We start from the raw sequence: 25,609 nt of genomic DNA, 5'->3' as shown, positions 1-25,609 counted from the left end.
CGGTATACACGGTTTTCCCTGACTAAACACAACACAAAGTGTTCGTCATCATGTACGGTTAGTACGCAATTCCACGGACTGGCTCGGTGCATTTGTGCCTTTCCACTATTTGGAAGGAGAGTGACGTCTTTCCACGCACTCCAGTTCTCAGGAGTTCACTCAGGTAATTTTCACCTGAATGTCATTGCACGCATCTACTGCCAAGTGCAGTCAGACAACGCGACGGCGGTCGCATACACATTCATCAGGAAGTGCGGTTGTCTCCAAGGGCCAGAGTATCACTACCCTGGTGGCTACAAGTACACAATCTCACCGCAGGGAGAAAGTTCGGCGTCTGCAATTGGATAATTCTTGCAACGGACGCGAGTCTCAGAGGTTGGGGTACCTGAGGTCCAAACTGGTCAACTTCAGAGTCTCTGGTCAGATCACGGAAGATTGCTGTCAATTAACTGACCTAGTACTCAGGCCAATTTCCAACACACTGCACCAAGCGGTGCACATGCTCCGATCTCAGAGACGAGGAGAAATTCGAGGTCGCATGGCCATGTGGCTCGAATCCTCAATTGGGTCGACCGTCACCAGGTGATATTGTTGCCAGTGTTTGTTCTGGAAGGACAACTGGAAGGCAGCTTACCCGGCTGTCAACATGTTCATCCAGGCAACTGGGATTTGGCTTTTCAAGCGTTCCAGATGATGGTCCAGCAGTGGAATTACCCAGGGATCTAATGGCATGTTGCCAACAGCCATCAAACATTCCAGTTTGTGGCCACAACAAGAGCTCCAAAGGCTGTGGCAGTGGATGCTCTCACAATTGCGTGGCCGTACAGTTTTGTGCATCTGTTTCCGCTGCTTCCTCGGTTGCTAAAGTGGACCACACAAGAGTCCACGACGGTCATACTAGGGGTGCCGCATTTGCCTGGAAGAGCATGGTTCTCGGATCTCCGCGACCTACTCGCAGCCGATCCTTGACCGCTTCCGCCACGTGAGGACCTGTTACAACAAGGTCTGTTCTTTTACCCCGATTTAACGTGGCTGCGTTTAACGGGATAGCTGTTATAACCGTCCTCTTCAGCAGAGAGAATGTTCTGTAATTTGTTCTACCAACCATGTTACGGGCTGAGAAGCCAGTTACGGCAGCTCAGTAGCGTGTCTATATAGGTTGGTGTGAAGCTCGGAAGGTTCCGACATAATCTTTCAGGTTAACCGTCTTTTTGTTTTTAATATTTTTTACAGACTGGGCTAGGTGGAGGACTAAAAGCCAAAGTGCAGGTCTTTGCTTTGTCAATTTACCTTTTAAAGGCGTTTTTGCTCTTTTGCCAATTGTACACACCTTCCTGCAAGGTGTCCTCAGAGGACGGCCTTTGAGTTATATTTGGTACAATGTTCATATTTTGAACCCTTGCATCAAGTGGAGGTTAAGTTCTCATTTGGAAAACAGGTTGTCTTAGCTGTGGCATCAGCAAGACGTGTTTTAACATTTGGTGCTTTGTCATCCAACCCACCGTATCTGGTGTTTTATCATCATAGAGTGGAACTTCGTACGAATTCCGTTGTTCTGACTAAAGATGTTACACACCACTAAATCAATCGTAGTTCCTGTGTTATCAGAAGGTTCAGGAATTTCAGTTACTTTAGATGTGGTACGCGCAATACGCGTTTATATAGTCCAAACCTCAAGTGTACGTAAAACAGACTCATTGTTTGTTCTCTATTATGTAGTTAAGATGGCTTGGACAACTTCCAAGCAGACCTTATGCCATACGTCAGATTTAACTTAATCATAGGCTAAGTTCTTCGTAACGTCATGGGCAGGCTACAACCGCCTACATCAGGGTCAGACCATTTCACACGTTCTTAGGAACGTCATGGTCAGGCTACAACCGCCTACGTCAGTGTCAGACCATTCCACACGTTCTTTGGGAACGTCAGGGGCAGCAGGTCGTGGGGCGTCTACGACGCAACTTAGACGAGCTGCAACATGGTCATCTGTGCATGACCATCAGTACGCTTTTTGGTGCGCTTTTCCAAGTTGGCTACGTTTACGGCATCAACATCTAGCTTTGGCCGTATAGTGTTACAGGTGCCAAACAGCTCTCCCGCCCAACGGGAAACTTTGGTACGTCCCAAGAGTACTCCAGTGACCCCTAGTGGATGAAAAAGAAAATGGGATTTTGGTACTTACCAGGTAAATCCTTTTCTTTGAATCCATAGGGGGCATTGGACGCCCACCCAGAGCAGTTTTACCTGTCTTGTGGTAAGTTCAGTGGATCTTATGGTAACACATTATCACCAATGGTCACGATGTTAGGGTGATATCTATTATGGTGTCAACTGATAGTTATCAGTTACGTTATGTGTCAACTTTAGTGTTGACCATTATATTATAATGTTGTATGTAATTCTCTAGGGTTCATATAATGTTATATGTAATTCTCTATGGTTCATCCTCTCTATCGCTCCTGTTCGGCTCAGTAAAAATACTGAAGTCTCTATGGGAGTATGGAGGGGGTAACCAGTTACTAATTTAAATATTTAAATGTCCATATCCCAAGAGTACTCCAGTGCCCCCTATGGATTCAAATAAAAGGATTTACCTGGTAAGTAGTGCTTCCTTTATCCCACCTGTAAACTTTTTAAAGGCATTATTATTATAAAAGCAGAAAAACATCAATCATTTGCAGAGTCCCATGCTATTATACCTAAACTACTCTACAGCAGTGTGTTACAGTAACCAGAAACATGCCACCAAACGTCAGACCAGTCAGCGCCTACCTTTAACCCAGTAGGGTTTTATCACTAACTGCTGATATTATATTAGCAAAGTCATCTGTAAAGTTATCCATCCCCAAAGTCTAGTTATAGTATTAGCGCATCCAGTCCGGTTACAGGGAAATAGACTACATTTTAATCAGCATTGCAACACAGGATAGCATAGGAGTGCAGCAGGTCCATAGGGTAAGTAAGGCCACACGTAAGACCATTGGCAAGCACGGTTAATTGCAGAGAAAGTGATAATACAAAATAGGGATGTGCTACTAGATAAATTGTTATAAATAATTTTTATTTTTTTTTGTTTGTTTTTTTTGTAACCTTAGGCTTAGTCATACAATTGGTTTAGGCAAACCATATACTGTTATAGTAAATGATAGTGTTCACAATACAGATGTGTCATTGCAGGACTAGAACTAGGGTGCATACCATCAGAGACAGAAGAAGATGACCACCAAATGGCATCTGTTCACGCTGCAGGGAATGCTTTGAGGCTGCCCAGTACCTCCATGAGTGTGGGAGACGCCCCCTACAGTGATGAAAAAGGAAGAGCCCTCTTTTGGAGTGACCATGCCCCCTTTTTGGGCAGTACTGCCCTGCTAATGGCAAAGCACCTTGCCCCACTGAAACTAGTAATGAATAAAATAGAAGTGTAACATCAGGTTTTCATTTACATATCATTTTTCCAAAGATACTTGTCTGGTTATTACTTACAGTGGCAGTATAAGAGTTCGTGAATATATTCACTCACTCATATAAACTATTCATAAACTTAAACCTTGCAGATTTATCATAATAAGGATGCTACTATGTGATTTAGTATTTCTTCTTAGGCTGAAGCCACACAAATTGATTTATTTTTTTGTAGCAGTACATGGGAAGTTATTTTGACCCTCTGGTATGTTAGTGACCCTCTGTAAATCTTACAGCCACCGAAAAAAAAACATTAGTAAATTAATGTGTGCCAAATCTCTTGATCTCTTGCCCAGACTATTAGAGAAGTTTATAGAACTTATTAAAGGAGTTTGGGATCAAAGTATTTCAACTTTTTAACAACTTGTTCCTTAATAACATTATTTCATAAGAATGACAGATTTACATGGTTTATGTTGTAACATGTCCTTTTGTTTTTCGCTACTTCTCCCACAGTGTGTGGATTTAAGCTGCAATGAACTGACTGAAATCACATTGCCTGAAAACCTCCCACCTAAATTGCAAGAACTGGACCTAACTGGCAATGCGCGGCTGCTGCTGGACCACAAAACCCTGGAGCTGCTTAAGTGAGTGGCTTTAGCTTTGTGATTTTCCACTTAATAGGACATGTTAATGGCCTGCAAAAAATGGCTACTATAAATGAAGAGCTGTAAGTTTTTTATTTTTCCTGAGAGGAGATCTGTATGAATTACAGACATACCATGATTGAATGCAAAATTGGTCTCCGTATTATTAGCTTTAAATATCCTGCTTTACCGTTCAGACGACCACATGACAAGTCTCCCTTCACTGCTAACCATGGAAACTTTTATGTACAGGTTGAGTCTCCCATATCCAGAATGCTTGGGACCAGAAGTATTAGTGATATCAGATTTTTCCATATTTTGGAATAGTTACATACTATAATTAGATATATTGAGGGTGGGACTCGAGTCTAAACACTGAATGCATTTATGTTTCCTATATGCCTTATACACACAGCCTGAAGATCTATTTATGCAATATTTTGAATAATTTTGGACATGGAACAAAGTTTGTCCACATATTCATGTTTCATTTACAACTTTACACACAGCCTGAAGGTAATTTTATACAATACTTTCAATAATTGTGTGCGTTAAACAAGGTTTGTGTACATTGAACTATCAGAAATCAAAAATTTACTATCGCTGTCATGCTAAAAAAAAATAATAAAAAAAAAATCTGTATTTCAGAATTCTGGATATGAGAGATTCAACCTGTATTTCCTCTTCCTCTGTCTGTCTAGCTGTTTACCTCTGGGCTTAAATTTCTCTAAAATCTTGGAGCTAGGATGAACGTGCAGGAGCCAGCTCTAACCCCCTCGCCACCCACTTACACCCCACACCTCCAAGGAAACAAACCTCTTGGCCGCACAACTGAGGAGTAACCCCCAGGCAAACCAGCCCCTTGCAGCCACACTGCTGTGCAGCTACCCTCCGGGCAAACAATCCCCATCCTCTTTGAAAACTTTGAAGTAGTTTTTATACTATCTTTATTTTTATAATTTTTGGTTATTTTTATTAGTATTGATTTTTTTATAATGGTGTTTATATCTGTGGGCGCCCTTAGATTCACAATGTTATGGTCAACAGTCAATAGGTCACTATAGAGATTTATAGAAATATCAGCAGCTGATAGTGTTTCACTCTCCCAAGAGGTCTCCTCCACCCCTCACCAACATGTGCAAAAAAACAGAAAAAAAACTTTGCGCTTCAAAATGTTCCCCGGATCTTATGACCGTCACAGGTTTTCACCATTAGAGGATAATAGCATGTAAATAAAACAGAATATGTATATGGTGTAATACCGTTTTAATAACACATAGACATAAACAAATCCTAAAACGGCATCATGTTATGTTTTATAATGGGGTCTAGGTTACATTTCGTTCCTTAATTCTCTTGCTTCTCTCAAGATACCAAACCCTCCACTGCTTTGTACTGATGACACAGCTTTCATCATCAGTACAAAGCAATGGAGGGTTTGGTATCTTGAGAGAAGCAAGAGAATTAAGGAACGAAATGTAACCTAGACCCCATTATAAAACATAACAGCGACGGACATAAATAAGGACACTGAGCGACGGCTACTACTGCCACTGTTCACCAGGACACGAATATTGAGGTCGCTGCCCATGATGACTCCATCCTGTGAGTCCATGTCTATTACTACAAGCTTTTGATACTTCAGCTTTGGTTCAAGAAGAAGGCTCTCACCATAGCAGATATCTCCTCGTGATGCAGGAAACAAGAATTGGCAGAATTAGAAACGGCGATTGCCGGTATCCAGTGAGATCCAGCAGACTTTACCATGGCATGTTCCGGATATTCCACCTGTAAACTCTTATGCTGTTAAGAACTGTTTGGCCACAGTTCTTGGAGATCCGGTAATTGCATGTTGTGTTATGCTGCTTCAGGACCTTTGTTTATTTGATGTCTAAAATGTTTATATGGTATTTAACTCTCATTGCATTGTACCATATACATTTATTATGCTGTTTTAGGATTTGTTTATGTCTGTTATTAAAACGGTATTACTCCATTGACATATTCTGTTTTATTTACATGCTATTATCCCCTAATGGTGAAAACCTGTGACGGCCATAAGATCCGGGGAACATTTTGAAGCGCTGGTTAAGCCAATAGGTCGACACCAAATGGGCAACATGCATAAGGTCGATATATGAAATGTCAAAAGGTTGACATGACAATGTTCGACACAAAATGGTAGACGTGTTTTTGGGCCAATTGTAGTATATTTCATATTCTGTGACCACCATCAACACAAATGTAGACCCTCAATTGATCCTCCCCAACAGCAGATTTACTGGGAGGAGCTGCCTCTTTAATATATGTTCACATAAATTAGAGCAAAATTTAAGATTTTGAATTTAATTGTTGCGCGCAAGATAAGGGTATTTCTGTGGTGTGTATGTATAAATGATAGACAGAGCCGGCACTCTAATGCTGTGTAAGCATACTTGCACCCGGTGCCCTCTAGGTGTATGCAGCCCCTGCTGCCGAATCACCACATCCATATAACAGCGAGGCAGCACCCCACTGCGACTTGTAAATAATCACACGGACTCCAGCACAGTTAGTATCAACTTTTCAATCTAGTTAAAGATTTTCGTCATACATATGATTCAATGCAGTCACAGATGTGTCCTTTTATACTGTGGCTTCATTTGTGCCAAATTGTACCTCTCGGGGCATCAGATCCCTAGTAAATTGGCCGTGCTGAGTGTTTTATTTGCTCAAAATGTGCCTCTTAGTCACAAATACAACAACTAGAAACGACAAAGCTATATTGCTAGCGCACACAGACCACTGGGACTTGCAACATTTATACATTTTGCTTCATCTGCCCCTTTGTACGTATGTAAAACAAATTCCTTTACAGTAAAAGTTGCAGCTTAGCGTCTGTAGTATACTGTGAGTGGCTTTACGCTGCATCTACGGTACTCTGCTGATCTCAGAGCGTCTCAGTCGTGACAGGCGCCCTGCAACATAGGATGTAAAAGACACTCAGTGCATATATTTACTATTCCATGGTGTGTCTAAGCTGCGTTTTGACAGTTAGATTTAAAGCAGCAACAGGGAAAAAAAAAGGCCTAAACCAGGCAGGTTCTGCATTTATTTCTGTTGCTGCTATAAATACACTGATCATCAGCTTTGACAAGCCACTTATACAGTAAAACTGCCTCCTAGTTTTCATTGAATGCGAGTTATTGAGCCGGGATATCTGTGCAAAGTCATTTTCCAACCTTGTCCCTACATGGATTAGTTTTTTTGTTTTTTTTTCATTTACTTTTTCTGTTAAAGAGGTTAATGAGGTGAATTCAATTAGATGTGGTAAATTAACGCAGCTAATTGATCCCTGGGGGGTAATTCACTGATCCCTGGTAGCCGGCACTGCCTGGAGATACGACAAATACGTTTTCCGCAACTGCAATCATGAATACACATGCATACGGGAAACTATCCTGGATCCATGTGTTTTTCGCTCGGAATGGTGTAAATCGTTCCTTTATAAAAAGGGCTTTAAGTGAATTGCCCAAAAAAATCATTGTGCAAAAATCGCAGATGTCAAGTTTTTTTTCACTGAAAAGTTTACCACAAATAATTGAATTCTCCCTTAAGATCACCCAGCTATGGGGTATATTTAATTGCAGTCGAAAGCTGCCGTCGGAAAGACGGCAGTTTTTGATTTTTTTAGGTCGGAAGGGGTTCCGACCTGTTCAATACACCCCAAAATTATCTGACAAGTTGGGAATTCCAACTTTTCGGAAAGCACGTGGATCGGCGGAATAGCCGTCCATCCGCGTGCTTCTGTCGGAAACGGGGCCAAATCCGACAGGTTTTGGCCCCCTTTCCAACCATCTCAAGCCGACTTTTTTAAAAAAAAGTCGGATTGAGATGATGGACCTGAGAGGAGGAGACAGGGCAGAGCAGCAGCTACAGCATAGCGCAGCAGGAGGATGGGGCACCGCCGCCGCTCACGGCAGCATCCACCCGGCCTGGCGGTTGTGCCACATACTCCTGCTACGCTGCTGTAGCTGCTACTCTCCCCGTCTCCTCCTCTCAGGTCCCTCATCTCAATCCGACTTTTTTTAAAGTCGGATTGAGATGGTCAGGAACGGCCAAATCCTGTCTGATTTGGCCATTCGTTGAATTGCCCTTGGCGGATCCATTCCGACAAATGCATATCGGAATGTATCCGACTTTAATTGAATATACCTCTATATATAGATATATTTCTGGGACAGCAGGGGAACACTGAATGACCGAGGGGTGGAGAATGCAATCAGATCACAGGTGAGGGATTTGGATTGGCTGCTATTTAAATGCTCAACTTGCCAATATGTATTGTACATCCTTTGAGAAAAGTGCACGCGCACCGAAACGGCTGTCAGGGGTACTGGAGGAATGTCTCCCCGAGTGGTGGTATGCTGATATACGCTGCTACTTTGTATATTTAACCTTGATTATGGTTTGAGCACTGTTAGAAGCACTTTATATGGTGGAATAAATTGTCTTTTACGACTTTACTGGTTGTGCTGATCCCTTCTACTTACTCAGCGTTGCTGTATGTGGGGACGAAGATTTACTGTGTAATACTATTGGATCAAGGACCCTATGCATTAATATAAGTGATGTGTGTAGTTTGTGAAAAAAAAATTAAATATGTATGTGTTTGTGGATAACCCATTGTACATTGCACTGATAATGGTAACGGTGGCTGTGTGTGCTTGTCATACTGACTAACAGGCACCATCTTTATCTTACATTGTGACTGGTGGCTGTAAATGTTATAAATAGGACTTCCCATTATGAGAAGTGCTTCCTGAGGCTCTTGGTAAGAAAATGGATGTATTGCAACTCTCAGATGCACATTTATAGAACACAAAGGGCACAAGTGTATCATCTGGGTACTACAGTTCTCAGGGGGATGGAACATTCCATGGCATGGCTTCTATACAAACTGTTCAGGGAACTGGTCACAGGTCTGTTTGCTGGTATTGCTCCTATGTTTTACATTGGGCTACCTGCCTGCATAAGCCCCTACAAAACATTGCTTGTTTTCAAAGCTGTACACTTAATCCATTATTTCATGCCACAGCAGTAACATCCGATGTTTCAAAGTGGACCAGCCTTCATGCGGATTCTCTGCCAGCGAAGCCTCTGGAGCCCCTGCAGTGTGGAGCCATGGATACGCTGAAGCTTCAGGAGTCAAAAACAAGTATGTCCTAGCTTGCATTCAAAGACAAGTTGCTGCCATCTCTCAGCAACTTCTCAGCTTTTTAGTTATCCTACTAGAGACCGTGCTATTCTGATGGCACGTGACTGGGTCTCCCAAACAGATCTAGCACAGATTACCTAGCCTTCTTTATTTAAACACACAAAAAAATAAACTCTGAAAACATTCATATGTTTATTAAATATTCAGCAGTGCAAAGGAAGTGTCTGTCCCTGCAGCAGTTTATTCTTCTGACCTGAATGTGAAAATCATTTGTCTTTTATAGTTTCTCATGTGAAACTTGAGTTGGGAAAGTTAAAAGTAGACCAAGCCACTACGTCATATTGTATCCTACCCTTTGCTCTTGTCCTTTGTTGGCTGTGGTTGCTAAGCGACAGCTGTAAGTGATGCGGGTAGCCTTCCCAGCACAGCAGCGGTGCACCACTTCTGCAAGGAGAGCCCCACATTTCATCTTCATTGATTGCTTTCTGAAAGGTTTTGCTTTCAAGTGTCTGCTTAGAATGATGTCAACTGTGAGGAATGTTAACTACTTGTCTGCCACCTGTTTGAAAGGGTTTCACACAGTCCTGTTCCCACAGGACCCATCTAAGCAACCTTCCCTCTCAAACTTGATATGGAAATAGAGGCTTAGTAGCATCATTTAAAAACAAGGCATTGTTTGGAAGAAAAACATTTTATAATGGATCTGTAGCAAGATTACAAATAGTTCCTGTGGTTTGGGTTGTTTTTTTGTTTTTTTTATGTTTATCTTTTCATATGTTTTTACATTTATATAGTAAAGGTGCTGGAACATAAAGTTTAATCTATTTCATGTTTCTCAGGCTGTGTGTGGCTTCCCTGCTAGTCAACAACTTCTGTGACAACCGAGAGGCTGTGTATGGCGTGTTTGATGGAGAACGTAATGTGGAGGTGCCCAGTTTGTTGCAGTGCACTATGTGCGATATCTTGGCTGATGAGCTTCAGAAAACAAAGAATGAGGAGGAGTACATGGGGAATACCTTCCTGGTCATGCAGAGGTAATTCTGCCATCTCTCTGCAGCAGGCATAACTGAAAATAAGCACACTGTGTATTTCTGTATATTCAGTTGTAATCGTCCCATTAGTTCTACTTGTAATAGTATAGGAATACTTGCCTAACAGTTCATCTTTATAGATGAGGATTAACACATACTAGAAATCCATGTTGTCATAAGTGTCCATGTCACTCCCCCTAGTAACTTAGTGGACTGTGTAACCAAAGAATGAATAATAAGAAACTGCTAATATTTTCACTGATTACCAACAAACCATTCTCTCTAAGCTTGGACAAAGATTCCTTCCACCTACCAAACAGAGAAATGAGAACACTGTACTGCAAGTAATAGTGGCCAGTGTACCTTACGTCTGACCCTTTTTATGACATGCAGTAACTGCTTAGCAAAATGTTGCCTTAGACTTGTTTGTAGTTTTTGCCATGCCATACAATACACCGCTGCATGTAGTGTAAACTTCACACATTTTTCATTGTAGAAAACTAGGCACTGCCGGGCAGAAACTTGGAGGTTCTGCCGTTCTTTGCCACATAAAGCATGATCCTATGGACCCGGCAGGCTGCTTTACACTGACTTCTGCCAATGTTGGGAAATGCCAGGCTGTGCTCTGCAGAGGTGGAAAACCACTGAACTTGTCCAAATCTTACACTGTGAGCTGTGAGGAAGAACTGAAGCGAGTGAAACAGCATAAGGCAATTATAACGGAGGTAAGGTCATGTCACTCTGGCCTCTATGGAACAAAGCTAATGTGATAGAATAACACATGTTAAATGCAAATGTAAAAAAAATATATATTTACTCTGCTAAATTAGATCTTAGAGGCGAGCTTGCCACAAGCATGCTGTTTAGTCTGATTACCAGATAGAAGGCAGTTGTTTTTATATAATGCTCCTACTCTTTATAATTATCACCGCAGTATCAGTGTTTTGTGTCACCTCCTATAGAACTATAACGTCAATGAAAGGTAACTGCTGTGAATAAAGTATTTCCATCTGTGAATAATGGTCATTCATTTATGGCTTATGTAATAACAGTGTTATGTTGTCAGTTATAGAGTTCTTGTATTGCTTTTCCAACGTCATCCTTTTTAGCATTAATTTTAAAGGTTGTGAATAAACCATATATCAGCTTCTGTATGTACAAGTATTATAGGCCCCATACATCTGCGATGGGTTGGGGCAATTCCCCCCGATTTGCAAGTCCCGACCCAAAAAGGATTCAAATAAGTACATTGGGGATTTTGAACATGCAGAATTTCCCAGATTCACGACAGAAGATTGATGGCCGAGCAACGTTTTTGAATGGCGGATTGGGGAAATGCAGCACAGTTGTATGGCCCACATTACTCCGATAGTCATATTGGAGCTGCATATGATCGGTTCTAGGTGTCTTCTCGATTTGTATGAAATTCATGAAATCTGCTTCAGACTATTCTGTATCCTATTGCAGAATAGTAGAATAATTGATATCCCACATAGTAAAGTGTTGTAATAAACATATCTCCAGCTCCTCTTTAGTATTCCTGATTTTCATTACTTTGTCCAGAGTGGGAAACCATATGGAATTGCTCCATTAATTGAAATAGCCAATACTTATTAGGAAGCCAGTCTGTACATAGTAGTGTTGATATGCCTTGCACACGCGCACATTTTAAACGGTAAATTTATCATGTGTATGTCTAAACTGCAGTATTTTTCTAGGACCCATTACATAAACATGTTTTGATGATTGATAATGTCGCTTTACATTAAATTCTCCTGCAAGATACACTGCGCTCTGCGTTGTGTGAAGTGTAAGCAGAGCGCGTTGTGCTGACATTTCTTTGACCCTCGGAATAGCAAGGTCTTGATGAGATGTAAATGAAATGTGAAAGCTGTAGGGATTTGTTGTTGCAGGCCTGGGATCTAAGATATTCAGCACTATTGGAAGAAGTGGAAATGCTCATCCTGTGCACGGTCCCAGCATTACAGATCAGTTCCCATTCATCCCTCCCCGTCTGTTCTTTGTGATGTTATTTTCTTCTTCCTCCTGCCATCCTGAAAAAGATCCCACCTCCATCCCGTGCAGAAAGTAATTGGAGCATAAGTAACCCTGAGCTGCAGCTGGCTGGATAAAGCCGCTTTTTAAAATGGCCACCACAACTTGCTTTAACTCTTACGCTGCCTAAGCTCTATAACTAAAAGAATTGGTTGCAACAGTGCTGATAGTGTGCAGCATGCGTTCTGTCCAACGTCTCATGCTAGAAAATGGCATCTAATTATGTTTGCCTATGGTAACTGGGGGCTAACATGCTTCTCTGTACAGTAGATGCTGAGCTAGGACTTGCAATTTTCCTCAACAATACTTAAATTTACAAACTATGATGTGTGCAGTTATCTTTAAAAGTTCTCTCTGTGCAGACAGTAACTTTTAAAAATTAAATTCAGTGCGATTAACACAATTTGCTATTCCGGAACAGCAGATTGTGTCTCCTCTATGTTGCAGATTTTGCCTCACACCTCATAGAGGTGCTCAGAAGACGTTGCAGTACTTTTGTTACCATAACTGGCTGATATTTGTGCAGCCGAGCATCGCAGCGATGCCCGGTGTCACAGTACCAGCAATTTAATCCCCCCCCCCCCCCCCCCAACAAAAATGTTTATGCCCTGAAATGGACACAATCTAATCTTTTGAACCCAGTGGTTTGGGAGGAACTTGCCCCCTCTGCTGCAAGTAACAGCTGGCATCTCTGGGCATATAATTGCATGCGAGATTTGATTGTAACGTGCTGTCTGAATTGTTAGATACTGTACAGCATAGTTTCCGGTCAGATGAGGAATGTTTACATTGTATGGGCTAAGTTTCTCTGCTCCTGTTTTATTGGTTCTGCCTTTAGGAGTAAGGTACAATTACTATTAAATTGCTGTCAGTTTGGACTTGCCCTTCAAGAAAATTAGATTTGCTGTTTACCCACCAATTGAGGTATAAACAGATTAGTGACTATAGTGTAGAGACTCGTCACAAAGAAACAGCCTCTTCAGAGCTGTCAACTACCAAGATCTGACATAGACTAGAGGCCCTAACAAAATCATCCTTAGGTGATACGTTTAATACAGTTTAATACACTGATGGCACACATACAGTACAACTTTAATACTATTATTAAAGTCTGTAGACATAGTTACTACAGGTTGAGTCTCCCTAATCAGATTTCTGAAATCATCCACAATCCAAACTTTTTGGATTGCCGATTGAGAACTTTATTTCATGCACATAATTAATAAAAATATTCTATACAATTACCTTCAGAGTCTGTGTATAAATTATTTCTGAAACCAATGCATTTTGTGTTTGGACTTTGGTTCCATCCCAAGGATATCTCATTATGGCATGCAAATATATCATATTTCCAAACATTTTGAGCTATGGGAGACTCTACCTGTATTTAGAGCATGCTCTGCAGAAATTCTTTAGCAGTTCCACCTCACACTATAAAAATAACTTCATTCATGTATAGCAATACATTTAGTAATGTAATAAAGCTGTTCTAGACAAACCATTGTTTGTGAAAAGCATTTAAGTAATCTATAAATAACTGTCCTTTCTCTTACGTCCTAGAGGATGCTGTGGACTCCGTAAGGACCATGGGGTATAGACGGGCTCCGCAGGAGATAGGGCACCTAAAAAGAACTTTGACTATGGGTGTGCACTGGCTCCTCCCTCTATGCCCCTTCTCCAGACCTCAGTTAGATCTTGTGCCCAGAGGAGAATGGGTGCACTGCAGAGAGCTCTCCAGAGTTTTCTGTTGAAAAATAATTTTGTTAGGTTTTTTATTTTCAGGGAGTCCTGTTGGCAACAGACTCCCTGCATCGTGGAACCGAGGAGAGAGAAGCAGAGCTGGCTTGTCAAGTTGGGCACTGCTTCTAAGGCTATTGGACACCATTAGCTCCAGAGGGAGTCGGAACACAGGTCTCACCTGGGGTTCGTCCCGTAGCCGCGCCGCCGTCCTCCTCACAGATGCCGAAGATAGAAGCCGGATGAGAAGGCAGAAGACATCTTAGGCGGCAGAAGACATCAGATCTTCATGAGGTAAGGCGCGCAGCCCTGACGCGCTTGTCCAAGAAAGTGGCGCTACAGTCTCCTGACACAGCGGCCCTTAAGGACCCTGCAGATCGCAGGCAAGAAACTACCTTAAAGTGTATTTATTCTCATACGGGTGCTGTGCTAAGACCGACAATTGCGTCGGCATGGCTGTGTAGCGCAATTGCAGCTTGGACAGATGAGCTGACAGATCACTTTGATAATATGGATAAGGATACTATATTCTTAACTCTAACCCACATAAAAGACGCAGTCTTATTTATGAGGGATGCTCAAAGGGACATTGGATTGCTAGCTTCTAGGGCCAATGCCATGTCTATCTCAGCGAGAAGATCCTTATGGACTCGCCAATGGACGGGTGATGCGGATTCCAAAAAACATATGGAAGTACTACCCTATAAGGGTGATGTATTGTTTGGGGATGGGCTGAGGGACCTGGTTTCCACAGCTACAGCAGGTAAATCAAATTTTTTACCATATATTCCCCAACAGCAAAAGAAAGTAACACCCTATCAGATGCAGTCCTTTCGGTCGCACAAGTCCAGAAGAGGTCGGGGATCCTCTTTCCTCGCCAGAGGTAAGGGCAGAGGCAAAAGAGCACCTGCTTCGGCAGGTGCCCAGGAACAAAAGTCCTCCCCGGCTGCTCCAAAACCCACAGCATGACGCTGGGGCTCCCCTGAGGGAGTCCACACCGGTGGGGGCACGTCTTAGACTTTTCAGTCAGGCCTGGGTCAGTTCAGACCTGAATCCCTGGGTGTTGGAAATAGTTTCCCAGGGTTACAAATTGGAATTCGAGGAGGTGCCCCCGCGCCGATTTTTCAAATCGGCCCTACCAGCTTCCACATCGGAAAGGGATATAGTGTTAGCTGCAATTCAAACGCTGTGTATACAGCAAGTGATGATCGAGATTCCCCTGCACCAGCAGGGAAGAGGTTACTACTCAACCCTCTTTGTGGTCCCGAAACCGGACGGTTCGGTCAGACCTATTTTGAATCTGAAATCCCTAAACCTGTACATGAAAAGATTCAAATTCAAAATGGAATCACTCAGAGCGATAATAGCCAACATGGAGAAGGGGGAGTTTATGGTGTCTCTGGACATAAAGGATGCGTACCTTCATGTCCCCATTTATGCCCCCCATCAGGAATACCTGAGATTCGCTGTACAGGATTGTCATTACCAATTTCAGACGTTGCCGTTTGGACTTTCCACGGCCCTGAGGATTTTCACCAAGATAATGGCGGAAATGATGGTGGTCCTGCGCAAGCATGGAGTCACAATTATCCCATACTTGGACGATCTCCTGATAAAAGCGAGATCAAGGGAGAAATTGCTGAGCAGTGTGGCGCTCTCTCTGAGAGTGCTCCAGCAACACGGTTGGATTCTAAATCTACCGAAGTCACAGTTGATTCCGACAACTCGACTACCGTTCCTAGGTATGATACTGGATACGGAACAAATGAAGGTCTTCCTCCCAATAGAGAAAGCCCAGGACATCCAGAATATGGTCAGAGACCTGCTAAAACCGAAAAGGGTGTCAGTTCACCAATGCACGTGAGTTCTGGGAAAAATGGTGGCGGCCTACGAGGCCATTCCCTTCGGAAGGTTCCATGCAAGGACTTTTCAATGGGACCTTCTGGACAAGTGGTCTGGGTCCCATCTGCACTTGCATCGGAAAATAACACTGTCCCCAGGGGCCAGAGTGTGTCTCCTGTGGTGGTTACAAAGTGCTCACCTGCTGGAGGGTCGCAGGTTCGGAATTCAGGATTGGATCCTGGTTACCACGGACGCGAGCCTCCGAGGATGGGGAGCGGTCGCACACGGAAAAAAATTTCAGGGTCTTTGGTCAGACCAGGAGTCCTGTCTACACATCAATGTGTTGAAACTCAGGGCCATTTACAACGGCCTTCGACAAGCGGAGAGTCTTCTTCGAAACCTACCGGTTCTGATTCAATCAGACAATGTCACAGCAGTGGCTCATGTGAACCGCCAAGGCGGGACAAGAAGCAGAGTCGCGATGGCGGAAGCCACAAGGATTCTTCGCTGGGCGGAAAATCATGTAAGCGCTCTGTCGGCTGTAGTCATTCCGGGAGTGGACAACTGGGAAGCAGACTTCCTCAGCAGACACGATCTCCATCCAGGAGAGTGGGGTCTTCATCAAGAAGTCTTTGCAGACATAACACGTCTTTGGGGAACTCCTCAAATAGACATGATGGCGTCACGCCTCAACAAAAAGCTTCGGAGGTACTGTGCCAGGTCTCGGGACCCTCAGGCAGTGGCAGTAGATGCTCTGATAACACCGTGGCTGTTCAAATCGGTCTACGTGTTTCCTCCTCTTCCTCTCATCACAAAAGTGTTGAGGATCATAAGGCAAAGAAACGTACAGACAATACTCGTTGTCCCAGACTGGCCTCGAAGGGCCTGGTACTCGGATCTACAAGAGATGCTCACAGGAGATCCCTGGCCTCTTCCTCTGAGGGAAGACCTGTTGCAACAGGGGCCCTGTGTATTTCAAGACTTACCGTGGCTACGTCTGACGGCATGGCGGTTGAACGCCGAATCCTAGCGAAAAAGGCGATTCCGGAAGAGGTCATCCCTACTTTAATAAAGGCTAGGAAGGAGGTGACTGTTGAGCATTATCACAGTATCTGGCGAAAGTATGTATCTTGGTGTGAGACCAAGAATGCACCTACGGAAGATTTTCATCTGGATCGTTTTCTCCACTTCCTACAGACAGGAGTGGATATGGGCCTGAAATTAGGCTCTGTTAAGGTACAGATTTCGTCCCTCTCGATTTTCTTTCAGAAGGAATTGGCTTCTCTTCCAGAAGTCCAGACGTTTGTAAAGGGAGTGCTGCATATCCAGCCTCCTTTTGTGCCTCCAGTGGCACCATGGGACCTGAACGTGGTGTTGCAGTTCCTAAAATTACACTGGTTTGAACCGCTTAACAAGGTTGAGTTGAAATTTCTTACCTGGAAGGTGGTCATGCTGTTGGCCTTGGCATCAGCAAGGCGAGTGTCTGAATTGGCGGCTTTGTCACACATGAGCCCCTACTTGATTTTTCATGTGGATCGAGCTGAATTGAGGACATGTCCGCAATTTTTGCCTAAAGTGGTTTCTTCGTTCCATATGAATCAACCCATTGTGGTGCCTGTGGCTACAAGTGACCTGGAGGATTCCAGATCCCTGGATGTAGTCAGGGCCTTAAAGATTTATGTAGCCAGAACGGCTAAAATTAGGAAAACAGAGGCTCTGTTTGTCCTGTATGCTGCTAATAAGATTGGCGCACCTGCTTCGAAGCAGACTATTGCTCGCTGGATCTGTAATACGATTTAGCAGGCTCATTCTACGGCTGGATTGCCGGTACCAAATTCGGTTAAAGCCCATTCCACTAGGAAGGTGGGCTCTTCTTGGGCGGCTGCCTGAGGCGTCTCGGCATTACAGCTTTGCCGAGCGGCGACTTGGTCGGGGTCAAACACTTTTGCTAAATTCTACAAGTTTGATACCCTGGCTGATGAGGACCTAGCGTTTGCTCAGTCGGTGCTGCAGAGTCATACGCACTCTCCCGCCCGATTGGATGCTTTGGTATAAACCCCATGGTCCTTACGGAGTCCCCAGCATCCTCTAGGACATAAGAGAAAATAAGATTTTAAACCTACCGGTAAATCTATATCTCCTAGTCCGTAGAGGATGCTGGGCGCCCGTCCCAGTGCGGAAACTCTGCCAGACTTGTATATAGTTGTTGCTTACATAAGGGTTATGTTACAGTTGGAATAGGTCTTGGACCGTTCCTGTCGTTTGTTCATACTGTTAACTATTGAGAAGTTCGATAGACTTCTTGGAAAAACAGCCACTAACCCCTATTGCACACTGTAACTGAAGCCGCTGCGGCTGCTGTAATAAATACTCTGTCCCCAGTTAGCGTACACACGCCGGAATAGCCGTGCAGCTTACACTCAGTGCATACACACAGACCGACACGCTGAAAGCACGAGGCAGCTCTAGGTGTGGCAATTATACTATACAAATGCTCAACAGAAACTGAATGCGACACCAGTATTTGATTGTATGTTGTGGTCCAAAGCAGCAACAAGTAATAATATATTTGTAAAAGGGGGTTACAATAAGTTAAAATATAATGGTACAACACAATACAATTCAATCACAGAGAGAGAGTCACACCCAATGATACGTACGCTTTGTCGCTTGCGCCACCCGGATCCGGTCCTCTAGTCGATCTGGCAAGATGACCTATGAGTCTTTTAAAAAGCAGAGAGAGAGTGCGACCGGCCCAGGTGCAAGGTTTATATACCCTTGCCCAAAATACAATACAATGGGGTTGTATGCTCTCCACTGATTGGTTGGAGGGATGGTCGTTTACAGTACTGGAGAGGTCATTGGTCGGTTTGAAGAGATGGGCGATGCCTTGATCCAGGGGTGTGTAGCTCTGGATTCCAGACGCATACCAAGTACATAATAAACACAAATATACCTTTAATCTGCCTTTGCGAATAACTATTCGCAACGACATGCGATCTTCTCCAAACCAACACCGGATTATTACTCATAATTATCCGAACACGTAGATACCATGCATGATGCTCTGATCAGTTACTGTCCCCTCGTATACTGTAAAGGTGTATAATTCCCTTGTTGTGCCTTGCAAATAAGTAAAAGTTGCATGAGGGGAAAGGGCAGACTATGTGCAATGTGTGCACCAAGTTTGGGAAACATACAATGTGTGACAGATATTTTCATGTTCATTAGATTACCCTGTCATGCTATCTTCAAACAACATGATTCTACACATGAAATGACCAACCATTCTCAAGATACACACAAAAATAAATATATACATACATATATATATATATATATATATATATATATATATACACATACATATACATATATATATATATATATATATACATATATATATATACATACATACAAGTGTTACTGCAGGCTGCAGTTAATAATTTGTAACCACAAGCTTGTGTGTATCTATTTGGGATATTTGTCTCCCATTGTTCTGGTTTTCGATTAAACAATGACAGTTTGGTTTGTGTGTATCTTTCTTCACAGACCAGGGGGTCTGTTCAAACATTGGAATACCAAGACATTGTGTTGGAAAGATGTGCATGTTTGGTTAGATTAGTGTGTGTGTGAACAGTGAGTCGACACAGGCTGGGAACTGTGGCATGTCTCTGCATTAATAGTAAGAATCTTTCTGTAATTGCTCATACTGCGCCCGTACGCGCACTCCCGTGGGAGGCGATTGTACGCAGTTTGCGAGTATGCTGCACGCACGCCAGACTAAGTACATATATGGATGCCATCTGTGTGGTGTTTGCATGTGGTGTGTGTATTGCAATATTTTCCGACTTCGACACTGGTTATGTATGTACCAGGTTACATGGTATGATTGGTGTGGGCTGGTATGAATCTTGCCCTTGGATTGCTAAATCCTGCCTTGTATTGTCCATCTCCTCTTGGCACAGTTCTCTAACTGAGGTCTGGAGGAGGGGCATAGAGGGAGGAGCCAGTGCTCACCCATAGTCAAAGTTCTTTTTAGGTGCCCTATCTCCTGCGGAGCCCGTCTATACCCCATGGTCCTTACGGAGTCCCCAGCATCCTCTACGGACTAGGAGAAATAGATTTACCGGTAGGTTTAAAATCTTATTTTTCGTAACCAATATGATTGGTGTGATTTTCTTCTGTGTATATGTGTGCTACCATATTTTACCTGAAAAATAAGCTGTATTGTATATTATAATTTTGTTTTTTCTTTTGCAGGATGGTAAAGTGAATGGAGTTACCGATTGCACCCGAATTTTGGGATACACTTTCCTTCATCCTAGTGTTACGCCAAGACCCCATGTTCAGTCTGTTGCCCTCACCCCTCAAGATGAGTTCTTTATTGTCGGCAGCAAAGGCTTATGGGATAGCCTTTCAGAGGAAGAGGCAGTTGAGACTGTGCGGAATGTGCCCGATGCCCTGGCAGCTTCTAAGAAATTGTGCAGCCTGGCTCAAAGTTATGGCTGCAGTGGGAGCTTGTGTGCAGTAGTTGTGCAGCTGAATGTTACAGAAGACTGCTTCTGCTGTTGTGAACTTAATGGTGGAATTCCTCCTCCCAGCCCTGGCATCTTCACACCATCAGTTAATGTGGTTATTAAGGACCGTGCTCCAGATAGCCTAGGCATGCCATCTTCTAGCAGTGGCTTGGCTTCTGAAATCAGCAGTGAGATTTCAACTTCGGAAATGAGTAGTGAAGTGGGGTCTACAGCCTCTGATGAGCCTCCTGCAGTTTCTCTTCATGAGAATGGAGTTGGCCCTGTAGGATGCCCCAGTGAGCAGAGGTGTACACTGCATCCTGTTTGTCTTTCTAGCTCCTTCCAACGACAGCTGTCTAGTGCCACTTTCTCCAGTGCCTTCTCAGATAATGGTCTTGACAGTGAAGATGAGGAGCCCATTGAAGGTGTGTTTTCTAATGGAAGTAGAGTGGAGGTGGAAGTGGACATTCACTGCTCTCGAGCCAAGAATTGTGTGCAGCATGCACCTACACATCTTCCAGAGGCCACTGACGAGGGCATTGTTATAAGCGCCAGTGAGGATGACCCTGGAGGTTTGTGCAGGAGGCCAGACTTATCCTCCAGTGCACTTGGTCGTCATAGAAGAGGAAATGGCTCAGTGGCAGCTTCAGAAAATAGTCACAATCTAATTGAGATTGCAGCAGATGCACCCTTACGAAAGACGGGTGGTTATTTTGCAGCACCTGCTCAGCCAGATCCTGATGATCAGTTTATTATACCTCCTGAACTTGAGGAAGAAGTAAAGGAGATTATGAAGCAACATCAGGAACAGCAACAACAGCAGCAGCTTCTGCATCACAGGCAATATCAAATGGATCAGTTACCAGACTACTATGATACACCACTATGACACTTTCAGTCCCATTGAGCACATTTTAAAAGAACTCTCTGAGCTTCCTTTTTTCCAGTAATCTGGACTAAGCAGATTTTAGGTACTTTTTTTTTTGTTTGTTTTATTTTGTTATTCTTTATTGACGCATCTGAGCTCTTCTTCCTTTTAATCTTAATAACCCAATTTTTCATTTCTATCCTGTACTATTTTCATAACTTACAGTAAACCTCTTGATTATTTTTTTTTTTTTTTTTTTTTTTTTTTAAACTAACCACCAGCTTTCTTCTACAGTCGCTTTAACAATCTTTTTATCACTGTTTTCTGTAACATATCATGTTTAAGGAAACTAAAGTTTGAAGAAAAAGGTTTTGATGAAAAAAAGTTTAATATATTGCAGAGAAACAAATAATACAGATTTGTAATATTTTTTAAGAAAAAAGTAGTTTTGTTTATTTGAGAAACAAGACCATGTGTGGCGATGCTAAAGTCTTGTACCATAAAACTTTTTGGAAGTGAGAACGATAACTGACTGCTGATTTGGTAGAGAGTGGCTGTGGGAAGTGCTAGACATTAGTAGGTCAATATGACTTTAACTCTTAGGAGTTGCTTACTTCTTCCGGTGACCTTAAATCACGGAGTTTCACTAATTTTCTCTGAGAGAACAGTTGATTAGGAAATTATGGCTCTTTCACTGCTGGCAGAAACTGCCAGGTTACCCCAGGCAGCATCTCCCAGCAGTTTAAGGGTTAATGTATATAGCTTATATATTGTATAGTGTTCATTATGATAAACTCTGTGGTGTTGCAGCCATCAGAAGGTTTTTGCCAGAGATCCACAGCAAGAAGATTTTGCTCAAGCTATGTGTTCATTACTGGGAAAATGTAATATATTTTTAGCTTTGAAAAGGCACAACCAGTATAAAATTGCTAAATTGGAAGATTTTTTTTTTTTTTTCCTCAGTTTAATTTTATATCAATCAAGCTACAGTTCATGAGAATGGCTGTGCTATAAAATAATGTGATTTTTCTTGAAAAATTAAAAGAATGAAAAAAATAACAGTGAATAAAACATTATCTGCTGGACTGTTTTTTTCTTTTCTCTTTTCTGGACTGTGTTCTGTATTGCTGCCCCCACAATCCAGCATGATTGTACAAAGCCTACCCAGAGTTCTATCAATGCAGAATGCACAAAGAAAAATGTCATCATTTTGTTACAATAAACATCAAACTTTACAAATAACAAACAGATTGTCCTTTCTGTTGTTCATATTTGTATCCATTCACAATCAAGATGAAATAAGAACATTTAAACTTATACTTTTACAAATGTTACTTGACATGTTTAAATATTTCTCAGTAAATATATTTGTAATGCAGCTATTGTAATGAAGTTTTCACCAACTGTCAGCAACAACTCGTGCAATCCACACATGCAAAGAAATTAAACCATGATGTGTAATAATGTTAAACGACACAGGGAGAAAGTATAGAACACTCTTACTGAAATTTATTTAATACTTGGCACAAATGCCCAAGAAACTAGTCACATGCATTGCTCAGGTGAGATTTTGGCCCATTCTTCCACTCAAATCTTGAAGTTTCCGTGGGCCTCTTCTATGAACTCTGATCTTAAGTTCTTTCCGTAGATTTTCAATTACATTCAAGTCAGGTGATTGGCTGGGACATTCTAGCAGCTTTATTTTCTTTCTCTGAAACCAATTCAGTGTCCTTGGCTGTGTGTTTGGGATCATTATCTTGCTGAAATGTCCACCCTCTTTTCATCTTCAGTATCCTGGTAGATGGAAGCAGATTTTTTTTATTTCAAGAATGTCTCGGTACATTTTTCCATTCATCCTTCCTTCAATTACATGAAGTATGCCAGTACCATATGCTGAACAACAGCCCCAAACCATGATATTGCCACCTCCAAACTTCACTGTTGGTATGGTGTTTTTGGGTTGTTCTGCAGTGCCATTTCTCCTCCAAACATGGTGTGTATTATGGCATCCAAAAAGTTCAATTCTGGTCTCATCTGACCAGACTACGGGGGTTATTTAGAGAGGAACGTAGATCACTGCATACGCAGCCAGATCTGCCTTCATCTCTTCACAGGCCAAGGCCGCCCAGCATGTGTGAGGTCGCCTCGCGATGCTAATTGCGGATGCCTCGGAACTAAGCTTGACCCCTGGCTGAGCGGTCAGTAGATTTTTTTTTCTCGGAGCGGCTGCGTGTGATGTCACGTAGCCGCCATGAAAATGGTCCTGGCCCACACCCATTTTCCCGGCGCCGCCATAGCTCTGCCACCGCAATGCACACACCTGTCAATCACATTGTGGTTGCTTCCTTTAGTGCACGTGCGCAGACTTCCTGGATGCGGATGCTGCGAACGACCGCGTGGCTGCGTCCAGGTCTGAATGAGTGCCAATATTCTCCCAGTATTTCACAGGCTTGTCCAAATCTTGTGTAGCAAACTTTAAACAAGCTTCAAAATGCTTTCTCTTTAGCAATGGAGTCTTGCAGGGTGGGCATGCGTACGGGCCAAGGCGGTTGAGTACACTACTTATTGTTTTCTTTGGAACAACTGTACCTGCTAATTCCAGGTCTATCTGGAGCTCTCTACAAGTCTTGGGCAACTCTTCTGATAATTATTTTCACTCCACTGTCAGAAATCTTGCAAGGACCACCTAGTTGTGGGCGGTTTATGGTGAAATTATGTTCTTTCCACTTTCCGGATTATGGACCCAACAGTGCACACTGGAATATTCAGAAGTTTAGAAATCCTTCTAAAGATCGCCAAGGTCTTGAGAGAGCTCTTTGCTTTTACCCATCATGAGATGTTTCTTGTATGACACCTTTTTATAGGCCTTCAGCTGGGACTGAACCAGCTTCTATTAGTTTGCACTGACTAATGGCAGGATTGCTTTCTGATTAATCGGTTGCTGATAGATTCAGCTGGTGACTTGGCTTTCTATGCCTTTTTGCACCTCCCTTTCTTAATGTGTGTTTTCCTTGTGTCATGTCACATTATTACACTTAATTTATTGACATCTATGGATTGATTCCTTTGCATATGTGGATTGCATGGGTTGTTACTGACATTAGGTAAAAATGTTATTACAAAAGCCCTATTACAAATATATTTACTGAGAAAAATGGTGATGTGTTCAATACTTATTTTACCCACTGTGTGTAATATATATATATATATATATATATATATATGTGTGTGTGTATGTATATACAGTATATATATATATATATGTGTGTATGTATGTAGATACAGTATGTGTGTGTGTGTGTGTGTGTGTGTGTGTGTGTGTGTGTGTGTGTGTGTGTGTGTGTATGTGTATGTATGTATGTATATATATATATATATATATATATATATATATTAAAAAAAATTCCAATTTACTAGCGGATGCTGCTTTTACTTTCCCCACTTAAACATAAGTCATAGATTGCAATAGACTAGTACGTTTAATGGCAATGTTGCCATTATAGTTTTAACAGTCCATGAAGGAATGAAAACTTGTGGCCACATTCCATTATTTATCTTGATTGGCATTTTAACTTGGAAATTTGGCAGTAGTAGTGCTTACATGGCCAGAGAGGGAGCCCTCTGGTGGGATATGAGCAAATCAAGTTCATCTCGCATCCAATACTGAGGTGCCTTCTTTGGCAAGGTGCAGTAAAAGAAAATTAATGGTTGATGATTTTTTTTTTGTCCCCAAAAACCACTCTATTTGTGTGGGTTTTTTTTTTCTTTTAATTACCTAAGAAAGCTTAAAAAGTATATTTAAAAAATATTGAAATATCTTGTTGCTAAAAAAAAAATTCCTAGAGGTATTTTGCCCCCCCCCCGCGCAACTATATGCCCCCGTTACAAAAATAACTTCCATTTGCCACATTGGCAAATGACCCCCCCCGAGTGGGATTGAATCCTAAAAGAACCCCGCACACTCCCTTCGTACAATTTAAAAAAGAAACTGTTTTATAAACTACCCTCCATATAAAAAGTCCCTTTTTTTTGCGCACGGAGACTTCCTTAGCTCATATTTGCCACCGAATATAGCAAGCCTATAATCATTGGTGTAATGGAAGAGTTATGGACCCAAAATCTTTCAGAATTTCCAGGGTTCTAGCATTCCTTCAGGCGGGAGTGGATAAAGGTTTAAGGATGGCTTCCTTGAGAGTGCAAGTGTCAGCATTGACTGCATAGTTCCGAAAGAAAATTGCCAATTTTCAGGATGTGCGCACTTTTTCCAGGGAATGCTGCGTGTTCAACCTTCCTTTGTTACGCCTGTGGTG

At 42.4% G+C, this 25,609-nt stretch overlaps 1 protein-coding gene across 2 annotated transcripts in view; it reads left to right on the top strand.

The window, feature by feature from the left end:
* PHLPP1 (PH domain and leucine rich repeat protein phosphatase 1) overlaps nt 1–22,545 on the top strand; it is a 257,789-nt gene extending 235,244 nt beyond the window's left edge. The window contains exons 13-17 of one of the 2 annotated variants that reach the window (XM_063922998.1): nt 3,919–4,049; nt 9,130–9,246; nt 10,086–10,280; nt 10,774–11,002; nt 20,175–22,545. In XM_063922998.1, the coding sequence (XP_063779068.1) occupies nt 3,919–4,049; nt 9,130–9,246; nt 10,086–10,280; nt 10,774–11,002; nt 20,175–21,320 (1,818 nt within the window). In that variant the 3' untranslated portion in view covers nt 21,321–22,545. Of the gene's footprint in view, nt 1–3,918; nt 4,050–9,126; nt 9,247–10,085; nt 10,281–10,773; nt 11,003–20,174 lie in introns of both variants that reach the window. The other variant, XM_063922997.1, reaches the window with a different exon arrangement.
* Nucleotides 22,546–25,609: the final 3,064 nt, after the last annotated feature.

Source organism: Pseudophryne corroboree, chromosome 5 (genome assembly GCF_028390025.1).
Source record: "Pseudophryne corroboree isolate aPseCor3 chromosome 5, aPseCor3.hap2, whole genome shotgun sequence".
In the NCBI taxonomy this organism is placed as follows: domain Eukaryota; kingdom Metazoa; phylum Chordata; class Amphibia; order Anura; family Myobatrachidae; genus Pseudophryne; species Pseudophryne corroboree.
The sequence above is the reverse complement of the archived record's forward strand: the minus strand, read 5'-3'. Positions and strand labels throughout refer to the sequence as shown.